This window comes from Melanerpes formicivorus, unplaced genomic scaffold, assembly GCF_026170545.1.
Source record: "Melanerpes formicivorus ecotype bairdi unplaced genomic scaffold, bMelFor1.0.p_v2 SCAF_22, whole genome shotgun sequence".
In the NCBI taxonomy this organism is placed as follows: Eukaryota; Metazoa; Chordata; class Aves; order Piciformes; family Picidae; genus Melanerpes; species Melanerpes formicivorus.
The window spans coordinates 10,655,951-10,670,371 of record NW_027142374.1 but is presented as its reverse complement, the minus strand read 5'-3'; the positions used below and the strand labels follow the sequence as shown (position 1 = coordinate 10,670,371).

The following is a 14,421-nucleotide window of genomic DNA, read 5'->3' as shown; positions in this document are numbered from 1 at the left end:
CCTTCCATTGCACATGTAAGCTGTCAACCACAGATAGGCAGATTAAACCTTCCCAGATGGAGGGAAATCTATTTATCTTCATGCTTAAACTACACAATGCATTGACTTTAAACAGACAGACAAATTGGAATAGAAACTCATCTGAAGGAATGAGGAGGGGCCAGGACTTCATTTCCATTAAACCCAATGTCAAGCAACAAAATCTCATGCAGTGGGTTTGAATTTATTTAGAAGAAACTAATGAAATTCAAATGGCATCTGTGCTTGTGGTGTTGGCATTCCTCTGCAAGCTATTTTGAACTCTAAGAGGATGTATATGTATCTGTACACGCATGATTCAACATGATGCTGGTGGCATTCCAATCAAGTCAAGCCACCAATTCTTGAGTTTGGGCCATATCCAGAGCTCATTCAAATCAATGGCAGTCTTTCCACTAAATTCAACTCTTCCTATCACAGCCAAGGCTTGCAGTCTGATGTACAACAGGGACTGTAGCTTTGTCCCCTGTTTGACTTACTGCACAGCTTGATGTTTATGTTACATAACTAAAGATATTGAGACCAACCACACCACGTACACTGCCCACAGCACAAACATAAGGATTACTGAAAATCCTCAGGAAAGCAAACAAATAACAATAGAACACAACCAAAAATCAACTCCTCAATTTGCTAACCAATATGTATGTTCTTTTCATATTTATATAGAGTTCATATAAATACCTAAATAAGAAAGAATGAGTCTCTAACATACTTTGACAGTATCAGATACAGTAATCATTCTAGACAAAGTTGTAGTGAATTTTAGCAGAGATTAAGCAGCAATGATTAAAGATGGTTTTGTTGGTATTAAAAGGATTAGACTCTCAGGCACACAAGGTATTGTCCACTGAGTGCCCATTTTCACAGGTGTTCAAAACTGCATAACATTTTAACCCTTCTCTTAATGTTTTCGCATGATCCCACAATTTGCACTTGCTGCTAGTGTCTGCTTGTGAAGTATTCTAAGTAATCATGGATCTCTCAATAAATCTTTTTAGAATCTAAAAAAATGGGTCTATATTAAGAGCAGGTCTTTGGACCAAGTACCATGGTCCAAATGGTCTTTGGACCATTTCTTCTTTGGCTGTCATACAGCTTTGGTAAAAGAAAACATAGCTGTGCATGTGTCTGCAGCAAATTCCCTGACTGGTAATTTTAAGACACATTTCAAGTGGAGACAGATATTAACTTTGAAACAGAAGCCAATGCCAGTAAAATTTCTTAAGCTGTAAACCAACTTTTCTGGTTAAGTCTGAACTTACTGGCTCCTGGAAAGACTATAAAGAGGTCTAAAAGGACATCTACTTCCCAAATGTCTGAATACAGACAAAAAACTGTGCTGTGGGTTCCAAAGGACAAAGAGTTTTGAGTCATCAAATGTGCACCAGGCACATCTCCATCTCTGTGGTCACAGGAATCTGTGATTCTTCACTTTCAGAAAACTTCTATCAAGAGTTTGGCAGAAACACAATCATCTAAAAAAAATGGAGGAGTTTGCTTTTGGTTCATGTAACATCCAAGTAGCCTGGTTTTGCATAGTAGAAGAAGCACTTATATGCACACAGAATTGCATATATATGTGTGTGTGTACATATATATATATATATACACACTAACACATTAAACTTGGGTCAGTCATAAAGTCCAACATAAGTGTTTTCTACTTTCTTATACTACAGTGAGTAAGAACCAAGTCAGCTTTGAATTTTGCAGATATGGACCCAAATGATCTGTTGAGCTGGATAGTTCTGGAGTTGTTGCAAGCCTCACACCGACCTATGCAACAGGGCTGCTTTTTTTTATGACTGTGTAGGAGCTCAGACTGAAGAAGTGTAACTCTGCGGATCTTGTGATAAGTCATCCACCAGCATTCCTCTGAAACAGGAGCAATTTTTCTAAGTCAGTGTAAATCATCATGTGCAATATTCTTCAAGAACTGGCCTGAGGCACTAACAATGTACTGGTCTGTACATTATGTATCAGAAGTCCAAACCAGAAACAACTCATCAACCAAACAGTGCATGAAGTGATTCCATTCCCGTAAAAATCACTGGATTAATTTTTCAATGTATTTGTTTCACGACAAGCCAAACAGATATTTGCATTTCTCATTTTATAATGTATCTGCAAAGATACTGGAGTCCTAATTATCATTTATTATATTGTATGAGGGAAAAAGAAATAGAAAACTCACAGGCCTGAAGCTGTTCATAGGGGATAATGCCACCAAACTTGCCTGTGTTGAAAGGATCCTAACATTCTACTTCAAGTTACTTGTAACTTCCTTCAATTTCCCCCAAATACCACAAAGACAACATAAAGTGTAAAAGTGGCTCAGAATATGCATACCATGCTATCACCTTCCAGTTCTCCATTCTGCTGCACCGGGTCTGAAATTAGTAAAATCCAAACCTCCGTAAGACAAGCTCTGATGATTGTATGGGTTTAGGCAGAGGAGTCCACTCACAGAGAGATCTCTGTAGGATGTGGTGTAAGGCCATAGTACAATGGCTGGAAGGGGAAGGGGTTATTTTGAGTAACATGTCCAAGAAAGCAGTTGGACTAGACCATGGAAAAGACTGGAGGTGACTTGCTGGGGCTCTTGGATACTCTTTACTCATACACGGCCTACAGCTTGTCACCATGGAAGAAAACACCTGCCCTTATATGAACCACTCCTACTTGCATCAGGATAGTTATCATTGGAAATCCATGTAAGTTATTCAGTGATTAAGGCTTTATGCCTGCAGACAGCTGTTCGTAAAACCAAGCTCTTAAGCTGTGGGGTGTGTCAGCAAAGCAGTCATGGAAGAAGGAGCACAGTAGCTGTCTTTTCGTTCTTCTACAGGTTATGGATCCGATCTGCTTCTTTTACAAGATTCCTATCTCCATTGCGTACTCGCTCTAAGATCGCATGGATTCTCCCAGTCCCAGCACCAGTTAAGACTTGGCACCTAGGGGGCTGCAGCAATTCCACCAAGCGTGCAAGAGACAAAACCCAGCTTCTATCTACAGCCGTGACCACCCCAACTAACTAATCGCGTACATTTTTGTGTTAGGGCACAAAATGTAGAGAGCTCAGGCACTGCAAGACCGCGAGTCTGAACGCCAAGGATGAGGATGTCAGTTTAACCCGACCGACCCTCAGTTCGCGGGAGACGTTACCGGCGGCCGGTGAATAAAACACTTGAACAAAGAGGACACCGCAAACAGCTCACGCGGCTCGCGTACGCCGCAACACACCCGTTAGCGTTATCTCATCGGTGCGGAGCACCGAGGGCTCCGCGTGTGCAAACCTCGACCCACGGAGCTCTCACCGGCACGGCCCCGAGGTGCAGCGGGCAGAAGTCCTCCTACCCCCGCCGCGGCAGCGGGTACGGCGCTACCGGGGTCGTGCCCCTCCCCGGTTACCGTCTGCCAGTCCCAGTGTCCCCAAGTGTCCCCCAGTCCTCCGCCACTCACCCGCCGCCGCCTGGGCACCAGGCGCCGCTCCACACCCACCGCCCCGGGGCGGCGCGGCCCTGCCACGCGCCCCGCCCCGTCCCGCCCAGCGGCACCCGGCGCGCGCCGCGGGCACCGGGTCTCGTGCAGCAGGTCGCGAGCCCCACCTCCCGCGCACCGGCTGGCGGCGGCGGGGGGCCGGGAGCTTAGCCGGGAAACCGTGACAAGTAAAACGGAGAGGTCCGACACGGCGGGAATTCTGGCTCGGTCTCTTCCCTTTGCTGGGTTGGGACTTCCAGGGCTTCCCGGTAGTCTCGCTGGGCCGGTGTCCACGGAATCTCACAGGCTCAGACCTGGGATCCCTGCAGTTCAGCCTACGGTGTGAAGGCAGCAGGCAGTTCTAGAGCCTACTCCCTGAGGCACAACTGCTTGGGAATACCTGAAGCTTGGCCTAGAAGGCCTCCATTTGGCACATTGCCTGGAGGGGTTTGGGACACAGTGTAAAGCATCATCATAGACTCAGAATCAGGTTGGAAGGGACCTCAAACACTATCTAGTCCAACCTTTCTTGGCAGAAGTACAATCTAGACAAGATAGTCCAGCTCCCTGCCCAGCCTAATATTGGAAGTGCCCAATGTTGTGGACCCCACTGCTTCCTTGGGGACATTAAAACAACAGCCGAATGTTCTGACTGTTAAAGGTTTTCCTTTTGTCCAACTGGAATCTCCCCAGGAGTAACTTGTACCCATTATACCTCATCTTTTCCACCTGACTCCTTGTAAAAAGGGAATTTCTATCTGCTTTCTAGCTACCCTTTAAACACTGGAATATGGTGATAAGGTCTTCTCTTAAGATGCCTTTTTTCCATGCTGAACAGACACAGTTCTCTGAGCCTTTCCTCTCATGGCAGCTTCACAGTTACTGTATCATCTTGGTGATCCTTCTCTAGACCCTCTCCAGCCTGTCCACATCTGTTTCTACAGCAAGGACCAAAACTGAACACAGTATTCTGTGTGTGGCCTCGCAGTCTTAGCCTACATAATTAGTGTAACAGCTCTTAGGTTGTGGGATGACTTTGAGGGTCTGACAGATTTTCTGATTGGGTACATTGCATACCAAGAACTGGAACATGGCAATGTGTCAGGCTGGAAAACTTACAGAGCACTTCATTAGCATGTTGAAAATCATATTCTGCTGGATCACTACTTTTCAATCTAACTTTCTGTCAAACCAGGGATGACTAAACTGTCTTCAACTGTTTCATAAAATCAGAAAACCAAAGACAAAAGGAACCATTTGTGGAACAGATAGAAATTTGGCTGGCACCTAATTTAACTGGATACCTAGATTATTCTGGAGACAAAAACATTATATTCCTTCCATGTTTGTCTTCCATCTTGTCTGTGCTGCTTTGGATTTGACCACCTAACTAAACCAAACTAAAGAAAGGTGGCATAAGCTCGCTTTGTGATCAGCTGGGGTGTTAAAAGTAGATCACAGCCAAACTCAGAGATGAGAATCCGTGTTTGTCTTGTTGCACTTCTGCACCTAAAATTTTACAAGATCACACAGAGAAAACTCTACCATCCCAGTTTATCAATATCTCCCTTCTTCTAACGTTTAAATCTTTTAAAGTTGACTCATTGTCAGTTCACATTGAAACACACTGATTTTCTCTGTACCAGAACCACCACTTCATTGTAGCAGCAGAGAAATACCAGCCCCTGCTTCAGGGGCATCATGACATGATTGAAGGCAGCTCATGCACTTCAAAAGGTGAAGTGAGCGTCTCCAGCAGAAACTGGTTCTTGTGAAGAAGACATGCACATGCAATGGATACCATTTCCTTATCCAACACTAGCAGAGCAGAGATAACATTTCCTACTCCCTTCAACAGTGCTCTTAATTTTACTCTCTCTGTGAACTCACCAAGTTTCCTTCACATCATCCAGTTATTTTTGGTAGATATAAACACCTCCTGGTTCACCAGACCTGAAAGCAAAGAATGTAAGAAGAATGCTGACATGTATTGCAACTAATTTTGCTTAATCTGTAACAGATTTACACTAGATATTTAAAACAACCAACCAAACAAACAAAACAAAAAACTATTTAAGCTACTCTGAGTTGCAGGCATATGTAAGTTACCTGAGGCACAATGTTTTCTCCAATTAGTAAGAAGAAAACATTAACTTATAACTGCTTTATCCACTATTCTCACAGGTGTTGTTAACAAAATGGTTTCAAGGAGGAAACTTTTGTCTCTAGAATGGAGAGGAAAACCTGTGTGTGAGCATAGCTAATGCTGTTTAATGGTATCTAACTGCAGCTGAGAGCAGCTCTGTTCTGACTAGAACCCCAGCTCCTTTTAAAGGAATTGCCAGGTAAACTTTGCTGGCAAGAAACATATTAACAAAGGGTTTATGAATTTATGTAATTCTGGCTGATGTGTCATGACTTTAGTTATGCCCATATATTTCTATACATCTGTTCTTATTTTCCTCTTAAGTGAGACACACTCTGAGGCATGTTTTTTTATACATATATATGCTGCAAGGTAAAATAGGAGCTTGGAGTTGAGCAACTGAACATAACTGAAGATTCCATCAATCTTGGCAATGGTTCCTGGCCCTTTTTTATCTAAGAATGAACTGTTCTTGGACGGTTTCTCTAGGATACTCAGCATAAACAGAACTTATTTTTTCCTCCCTTCAGTGTCTGGTTCATGGTCAAATTCAGGGTTGGGCTTGTTTCAGGCTCTTGTTTATTGTGGTGTTGTGGGTTTTTTTTTTCTCTCTCTCTCAAACAAAATATGTTGTAAAAAATGAAAGAAAAAATATCCCTCCCAATTTATATTTTTTCTACATGTATTCCTCTAACATTTTATATGAACACAATGAAGTGTAATAGTGCCCCATCAACATTGAGCAGCATTAACTCTCATCTAGGTGAAACAGCTCCTAGCTTGGATAATTCTAAAGTTTTAGAGACTTATCTATTATCCTAAGTAGAGTTAAACACAGACTTACTTTATCACCAAATACAAATCTCAGCCATCAGATCAATGAAACAACGAATTTTTCAAGTTACACAGTAGGTGGAAGCAAAGTCAATGGACATTATGAAAGGACAGATCAAGGTCCAAGTGCTGATCAATAAAAAAAAGGAGCTTCTCAAATCAGACAGCAGGTGGAACCAAACATCCTACTAAGAGTCAACATGTTTGATCACCATTGTAATAACAGGTCTTGAATGTGCACCAAAAGGCAAAACCACTTTTATCAATGGACCGCAGAGTTAAAAGTTTCCTAACAGTGAGAATTAAGAAGTAAATTAACTGAAGAGCTTTCAATTTAACTAAACGTCCCAATGATCGGTTTAGTAAAAGCAGCCTCACTGAAGCAGTGATCTCACCTGCCAAGCTACAGCGGGATACCACGGCTGTTTCTTCTTCTTGCATACCCTGAGCGAGATTACTGACTTGTGTAGAGGGAACAATGATGTTTCTGACCAGGCATTGGTTTGTATTCTTTTTGAAGGCACAGTTTGCAGAGATAGCGGAGTTGGTATTTTGGGTCGGAGAGGTTTTCTCACACCTGATACCAAAGAACAATGACACCAGCAGTACTTGGCTGTATTCAGGGCTCCAGTTGCTCCATGTGAACACCTTATCGAACTGACACATTAAGTCAGTACTTCATCTTATTTCAACAAAATTTCCATTAAAAAGAAGTCTGGATAATGAAGTCCGCATCTGGAGTGCGCTTTTTCGTGTTATAAGAGCACCTTGTGGTTGCCACCACTGTGGTTTTGGTGGGATGAGGGGTGTAGGGGCTATTACTTGAATGGGAAAACCCCCAAAGTCTGGTCATTTCCACATTTTCCTCCGCATTTTGAGCCTGGCACGACTGCTAGAAAGATACTGTCCATTAGGAAAGCGAAGATGTGCCCTGGCACAGGAAAAGCGAGCTCGCAGCAGGCCAGCACGGCAGCTCTCACATGGGTCTAACGGCACTCCGGGGTTGTTTTTGCCAAAATTTCTGTCAAACCGGGTGCCAGGCACCCGCTGCCACGGCCTGACCCAACCTTCAGCCACTCCGGCGAGGAACGCCGGCCGCTGGCCGCCCTCCGCGGAGCCGCCTTCACCCCGCCTCACAGGCTCCTTCGGTGGGCCGCGGCTCCGGAACCAGCGCTCGCCACCACCTGCCTCACACCACCACCTACTGTCGAACGGCGTAAGGGAGGCGCTCGGCGCCGAACCGCTGTCGGACTGAGGGCGGCAGCGGCGCCTCAGCTTCCTCCCACCCTCAGCCCTGCCCGTGCCTCAGCCCCTCCCTTCCTCTCGCCGGCGCCGGGTCTCCCTCTCAGCGGGCGGAGACGGGCCGGCTCCTCCTCCCTTCCTCTGCATCTCGTCTCCGAGCTCGCCGTGCCGGCGCACAGCCGAGTGGGATGGCGCGCGAGGAGGTGGCGATGGCTAGCGAAGAGGCGGTGGCCGAGGGGGGCAGCCTGCTGATGGACATTGTGGGCTCCCCGCTCAACCTGAGCCTGCTGGGCCTCTGCCTCTTCCTGCTCTACCAGATCCTGCGGGGCGAGCGGCCCGCGGCGCCGGAAGGCGAGGCGGACCCGCCGCCCCTGCCCAAGATGAAGCGTCGCGATTTCACGCTGGCGGAGCTGCGGCCCTACGACGGGGTGCGCGATCCCCGTATCCTCATGGCCGTCAACGGCAAAGTCTTCGACGTGACCCGCGCCAGGAAGTTCTACGGGCCCGGTGAGGGCCCGGGTGGGCTGTGGCTGGCGGAGCGGCGAGCCCAGGGCGGCGGGGAGGGCCCAGCGCGGGAGTTCCTCGCTCTTTGTGCCCGAGATGTGTCTGGGGCCCCTGGCCAGGGGGATCGTGGGGGCTTTGGCTGCTTGACCGTCACTCAGACCCCGTGGGCAGGGCGGTCTGGACCCCCCTGCACAGCCCCTGCCCGGGCGCCGGGAGGGTCAGGCCCGGCATCACCGCGCTGCGGGGCTGGGGCTGTCCGGCGCCGTGTGTTCCCAGCTGCGCGGGGATCAGCGTGCTGCTCGGCGCTAATGCCCATCCAGCCTCCCAGCCTGCGGGATAACTCGGCTAAGCTGCTTCTGCCCTCTCGCCCCGGTTCACCATCCCGAGATTTGGAACGGATTCGGCTTGCTTAGAACTGGGAGGGGTGTGACAAGATCGCGCAGCCAGCAGCTCCTGGAGACCTGCCTCCCCGGGTGAGGCGGAGGGCAGGATTAGCCCTGCTGCCTGGCCCTCGATGTTGTAAAAACTCCGGCTTTGCCAGCTGCGTTGCTTCATGGTTTTATTTTCCCAGGGCAGGTTACACATACTGCAATTACTATAAGGGGTTGGCAGTTTCCTTGGCCCCGGGTGCCTTTGCCTGATGCCAGGCAGCAGAAGCAAAGTGTTCTCTCAGTGCTTACATTCTGTTTCCAGTTTTAGTGGACATCACTCTGTTGCGTAATATTTAGACCAAACACCTTGCAGTTTAAATTAAACCACCTTCCCATGAGTAGTGTAGACAGTTCAAATACGTGAAGATTCACTAAGCTATGCAGAGGCTTATAAAGCAGCTAGTGATGAGGTGGGTGCGAGTACGTGCACCTGGGTGCAAGAGTTTAATCACCCATCTCCGTGGGTTTTTAACAGTCAAGCTGTTAAAAAGACTCACAGAGGCTTGCTAATTTATACTAGGATCTGTGGGGAATAACCATTCTTGACCTGTCCAGGCAGCACATAGCTGTAGCATTTTGCTGCCAGTGTTAATCAAAAGACAAGGAGAACTGTGCAGGAGACACCAAGTATTTGGAAGCATGATGACATTATTACTTTTGGTCCAAATATAGACTGGAGACTGTTGCTGAATGATACTTGTTTGTAACTTTGCATTCTGCAGCAGTCAAGATGATACAGCAGACTTAGATGTGCAGTATTGTATTTGTGCACACTAAACCTCACTGGACTTAAGGGCTGTGATTTGGACACTACCTTTCTTGACAGCAGTAAAAGCTGTTCATTGTATCTAATTTGGTAATGGCTGAATGGTTCATCACAGTGTCTGCTAGTTTGGCTTTCATTTTAATGGAAAAGTAAGATTCTTTTGATGACTTTAGGGTAGAGTTCACTCTGGAAGGCAAGGAATGTGGCATGCTTTTTTCCAAAGTTCACATCTAACTTCTTTAAACTCTCCTATGAACCTTCAGTGTCCCGTTGCAACACGATAGCTCCATTTTCAGCTTGCCATGCAAACAAGTTAATCATTGGTGAAGTTTAACAAGAGTGTTTTGATAAGATGTCTTTGATGCACTCTGAGTTGCGTGGTTTGGTCATTTGAGTTCATCTTGCATTTTGAAAGTTTTAATCAATGTTTCTTCCAAGTTGGTAATTTGTAGTATTTCCACCATGTTTTCTGTCAAGTCATTCTTTCAGATCTTTAAGTCAGGAGCATCTCTTACAAAACTGCCATTCCACCTCAGACCTTTCCTCTGTTCCTCTTTCTTAAGATGTGCTTCCCAATTTGCAGGCTTATTCTTACCCTGTTTGTACATGCCATGCATTGTTATGTGGTTCATTGTCAACAAACTCAGTATAGCTTCCTATGGCTTTGTTTGTTGCCCTCTTTCTCTGCCTTCCCTTATTACTAGTTAGAATAACTTAGAAGCATTTCAGAAGTTTAGGGCACCTTTCACTGACAGATCAGGGTAGGAACTCGTCATCAATTTCAACCTGGGGACTCTGATCCATGAGGGTCATACAGCAACCATTACCTCTCTAATAACGCTGTTCATGTTTTTATTTTAAAGAGGGCCCGTATGGGATTTTTGCTGGAAGAGATGCATCCCGAGGTCTTGCCACTTTCTGCCTGGATAAGGAGGCTCTGAAGGATGACTATGATGACCTCTCTGATCTCAACGCCACACAGCAAGAGACCTTGAGAGACTGGGAGTCACAATTCACTTGTAAGCAATTTTTAACCTATTTACAAAGAAGTAGCTAACTAGTGGGTAATAAGGGAAGCAGTAGTTAAAAGGCCATTAGCAGCTGGAAGCATCAGTCTGGAACCTTACTTTGAGTTAGTACCTCAGTTTACTAAGGATTATTCAAACTACTGTTACTCAGAAGAACTAAAGAAACGTTAGGTTTTCCTTCTGTGTTCACCCAAAAAGTTAACAGCATTGGAAATAAAGAGTGTGGTTTTGATACAGTTAAGACCCCCACCTACAGAGACCACATTAGATTTTAATGCTATGAAAAGTGAAGCTTATGGCCTATTTAGCTTCTTGGAAATACGAGTGACATTTGAATTGCTGCTTCTTGGGGGTTTGGGGTTTTGAAGACTGTTTAAACTAGGTTTTCCCCTTGGAGCTCTTGATAGGAATTTTTTTAACTCTTAAATAACTTACTCTCTCTGGCCTTGCTGGTGGCTTTATCATATTCATGGACAGCTGTATCCATGTGTGACCTTCTGTGATAGAAGGTGATCAGAAGTGGGCAATTGCCACCTCTGCTTGCAAGCAGCGTCATTACCAGTAATGTCTGGAGTGGCAGAGGAAGAAAGGCAACTCCTACACTTGTGATGTTTGTTCCAAAATGAACAGAAGGGAGTCACTTTCATAGTTGCCTTGTTTTTCTATGCTTAGTATTAAAAGTTCTCAAAAGGCAATTCCAACTGTTTTGTGTCCTGTGCCTCAAGTTGCTGTTTGAAAAGGTGAACCTCACAGTTAAAAGCAAATTGCTGTGTTGACCTTGTACCAGGGTGTGCCCACTGGTAACAGTTTTTTTTCTCTTACTATGTATCTCATTGATGAAGAATAATTCCTCATGATGCCTTTCAGGCAAGTGAACACCAAAGGGACTGAGTACTTAAGATTTACTATCTTCCTAGCTAGAATGGGGTTTTCCTTCACATAATGTCATTAGAACATCTCAGTTCTGACCTGATGTGCCCCATCTATTTTGGCATTCATCCTGTCTTAACCAAGACTGTTAATCATGCCACACTGAATGGCTGTTTTAGTATGCCAACAAATATGTCACAGAAATCAGAACTATGCTACCAAATACCTGACCTAAACTAGTGTTCAAATCTTCCTGCTGAAGAGTTGGGCATTGGGACTGACAGTGAACTCTACTCATTTTATTACTATGTTTTGAGTAAATTTGGCAATTAGCTGTTTAAAATTCTTACTAATTATAACAACGTTAGTATTTAAGATAGAGGTTTCCTTTGCTTTGTTGAGGTTGGCAGATGGGCAGCATAGCAGAGTTCTCTGTTCTCTCTGCATATGATCCTGGTGGTTTTACATGTTCAAAAGAGATAAAATAAGGCAGAGACTGAGATGCATAATCGGATAACAGACCTGTCTTTATCTTTGGGAGAAAGGATCTCTCCTCTGTCCTATTGGATATTTTCAACATGTATTACAAAAAAAAGTAAAAGCCCCTGAAAATTTTGTGCATGTATGTACTTGTGTGCACAAGACATAACATAAATATTGGAACAGTGCTATTGGTTGAAAAACAAGGGCAAGAGAATCTAATCCAGAATTCTGTTCAAGTGCACCAGTCCCTCAGTTTACATGTGCCTTTACGTTCACTCACCTTTGACTTAGGCAATAGAAGGATTACAGTTCCATTCACTTTGCATGTTTCTTACACTTAATAGAACATCAGGTGGTTGATGTTGGCTTTTCTTCTTCCCCCCAGTGTTTGGAACAAGCTGCTGAGGAATGTTTTGTTATAATATAAGCATTTTCTTAATCCAGGAAACAGATCTAGGAGTTACAAAAGGTACATACCTAGGGCAGAATAATGACTTGGATTCCTGTTTTTTTCCCAGTTAAGTATCACCATGTTGGTAAGCTGCTGAAGGAAGGGGAGCAACCCAGTGTATACTCTGATGATGAAGAAAAGGATGCCAAGAAAGAGTAGAGGGTGCACTGAGGAATAATCTGGTTTTGAATCATAAAGGATCATTTGTAACATTCCACTTCTGTTTTACAAATTGCAACAGCAGCAATGCTTACAAACGGTCCAGAGGTACAGTTTGTTTCTTTTCAAAGGTTTCCTTTTCAAATTTAATGGTAAACTACTAAATATCTTAAGATTTGTCTTCCTTCAAACCTGCATAATTTAAAGTATGCACAAAAAATGTCTGTGCAAAAGTAAACTGCAATTTTGGCAATAAAGAACTTACTGTTTTTTCTCCTACACCATTTAGTGCACAGTAGGTTGACATCCAGTTTTTCATTAACAGCCTAGCACTGTCAACACAAGCACAAGAGTAACTTCACATATGCAACACAAATTCCACTACTTCTTGTTTTGTGTTAGCTTCTGCACGACCTGGGCCTTGAGTTGTAATTCCTTTAGGAAAAGGATTGCTATTTTATTTGTCCATGAAGCATCATGCTCAGAGTAATTCAATATTAGGTAAGATAATTTGGCTTTTATGGAGTTACACAGTGTCTTACACTAACTGCTTTAGAAAAAGAACTTTTGAGAGATTAAATTACCTTTAGAATTTTAGAATCAAGAATACTTAATGTATTCAGTCATGCATAATTATGCATGTATTAATATTCTTTGTTTACTTTAAAAGCACATCTGATGTGTTACAAAGGTTTAGATACCAAGTGTAACTTGGCATCCCTACAAACAGATACACCATGAAGTGTGACTTGACTGGACTACTAGTCATTCACTTTTGGTAAGGTTCTTCTGTGAATGTTAATGATACGGTATTAAGCCTGGAAGATCAGCTGCTATTGATTCCTAGGCCTAAACGAGAAAACTTGTTGGTAGGGCACGACTAACAAGTGCTCTTGTACATCCAGTTTTTAACTAGCAGAAAAATATTACTGCTCAATGTAACCTAGGCAAGTTTCCCATACAAAATAAACCAACATGGTGTAAACTGTTTCTGTGTTGAGGCCTTTGTTGCTTTGGAATGTTGCCATTAAATGGCATGATTCTGTGCATAAGCTGCAATGCTGCACCTGAGGGACCTGACCTTTGAATTGCCTTTTACTTACTTGTTCCCTTGGCTCATATCTATGCTCAGTGACTAGAGCTTGTTCTAACTATGTAGCCTACTCTCCTGCCAGGGTTGGGTGGGGCTGGGTAAGTGGATTTGACCAAAGGAAAACATAAATGTGTTCCTTTATCATCCAAAATACTTTGTATACTTTCTCAGAAATTCCAAGGAGATAGCTAAGTCATAAAGGTGGGGTTTTGTTAGGTGATTCTGCCTGGGTACCTGCCTGGCACAGTTCTCCCTCTTTAGTTCCTCTAGTTGGACTGTCCAGCCTATCTGTTTCAATTTGGCAACAAGACCAAAATGCTGAACTGAGTCCTGTGTGGGAAGGTGTAAGCTAGGAAACTGCTCAGAAATAAGTGCATTGCACAATGGCAGCTTTCATAAACAAGTTGACACAACATGCTCAAGTGCCTGAGACCATCTGTGGTGAGAACAAATGACTTTCCCTCAGTCCTAACACTGTCATGGCACTTTCTTTTGGTTACCTGGGCCTTCAAATGAGGAGTGTGGGTTTTGGAGCCAGATAGCTTATGTAAAGTGCTACTGTATGAACTACCTAAGGAAGGTCTAGAGACAAATGCAAATCTTGTTGTGACCTTTGTGTTGCTGTTTTATTTTTAGAGACATTTATACTCTTTGCAAACTACTAATGATGGTTTACCTCAAATCAGGAATGTGCTTTTATTTGTTTAAGGCAGAAAATAAAGTACTCTTGCATATTGGTGGTGTTTGGTTTTATTTACTGCAACTTCACCTGCAAAGATTAAGCAAATAACTCTGCCAGGCAGTTTACAGCTTGTACATTAACGAAGCAGAGACTGTCAGCAACCTCCATCATCTGAAGTGTCACAGAATCACAGAGTGATAGGGGTTGGAA

The 14,421-nt window shown here is 44.1% G+C and overlaps 2 protein-coding genes across 3 annotated transcripts in view; one reads left to right on the top strand and one right to left on the bottom strand.

The window, feature by feature from the left end:
- Positions 1-3,551, bottom strand: part of KIAA1210 (KIAA1210 ortholog) — a 63,549-nt gene extending 59,998 nt beyond the window's left edge. Inside the window, exon 1 of one of the 2 annotated variants that reach the window (XM_068152154.1) lies at positions 3,505-3,551. The gene's annotated coding sequence lies outside the window, so the exon portion shown is untranslated. Of the gene's footprint in view, positions 1-3,359; positions 3,379-3,504 lie in introns of those variants that run through there. The other variant, XM_068152155.1, reaches the window with a different exon arrangement.
- A 4,332-nt stretch (positions 3,552-7,883) lies between these two features.
- PGRMC1 (progesterone receptor membrane component 1) lies at positions 7,884-14,263 on the top strand. The gene is made up of 3 exons (XM_068152149.1): positions 7,884-8,251; positions 10,309-10,464; positions 12,345-14,263. Exons 1-3 carry the CDS (start codon positions 7,933-7,935, stop codon positions 12,434-12,436), a joined length of 567 nt encoding a protein of 188 aa, XP_068008250.1. The 5' UTR covers positions 7,884-7,932; the 3' UTR covers positions 12,437-14,263.
- The last annotated feature ends 158 nt before the right edge of the window (positions 14,264-14,421 follow it).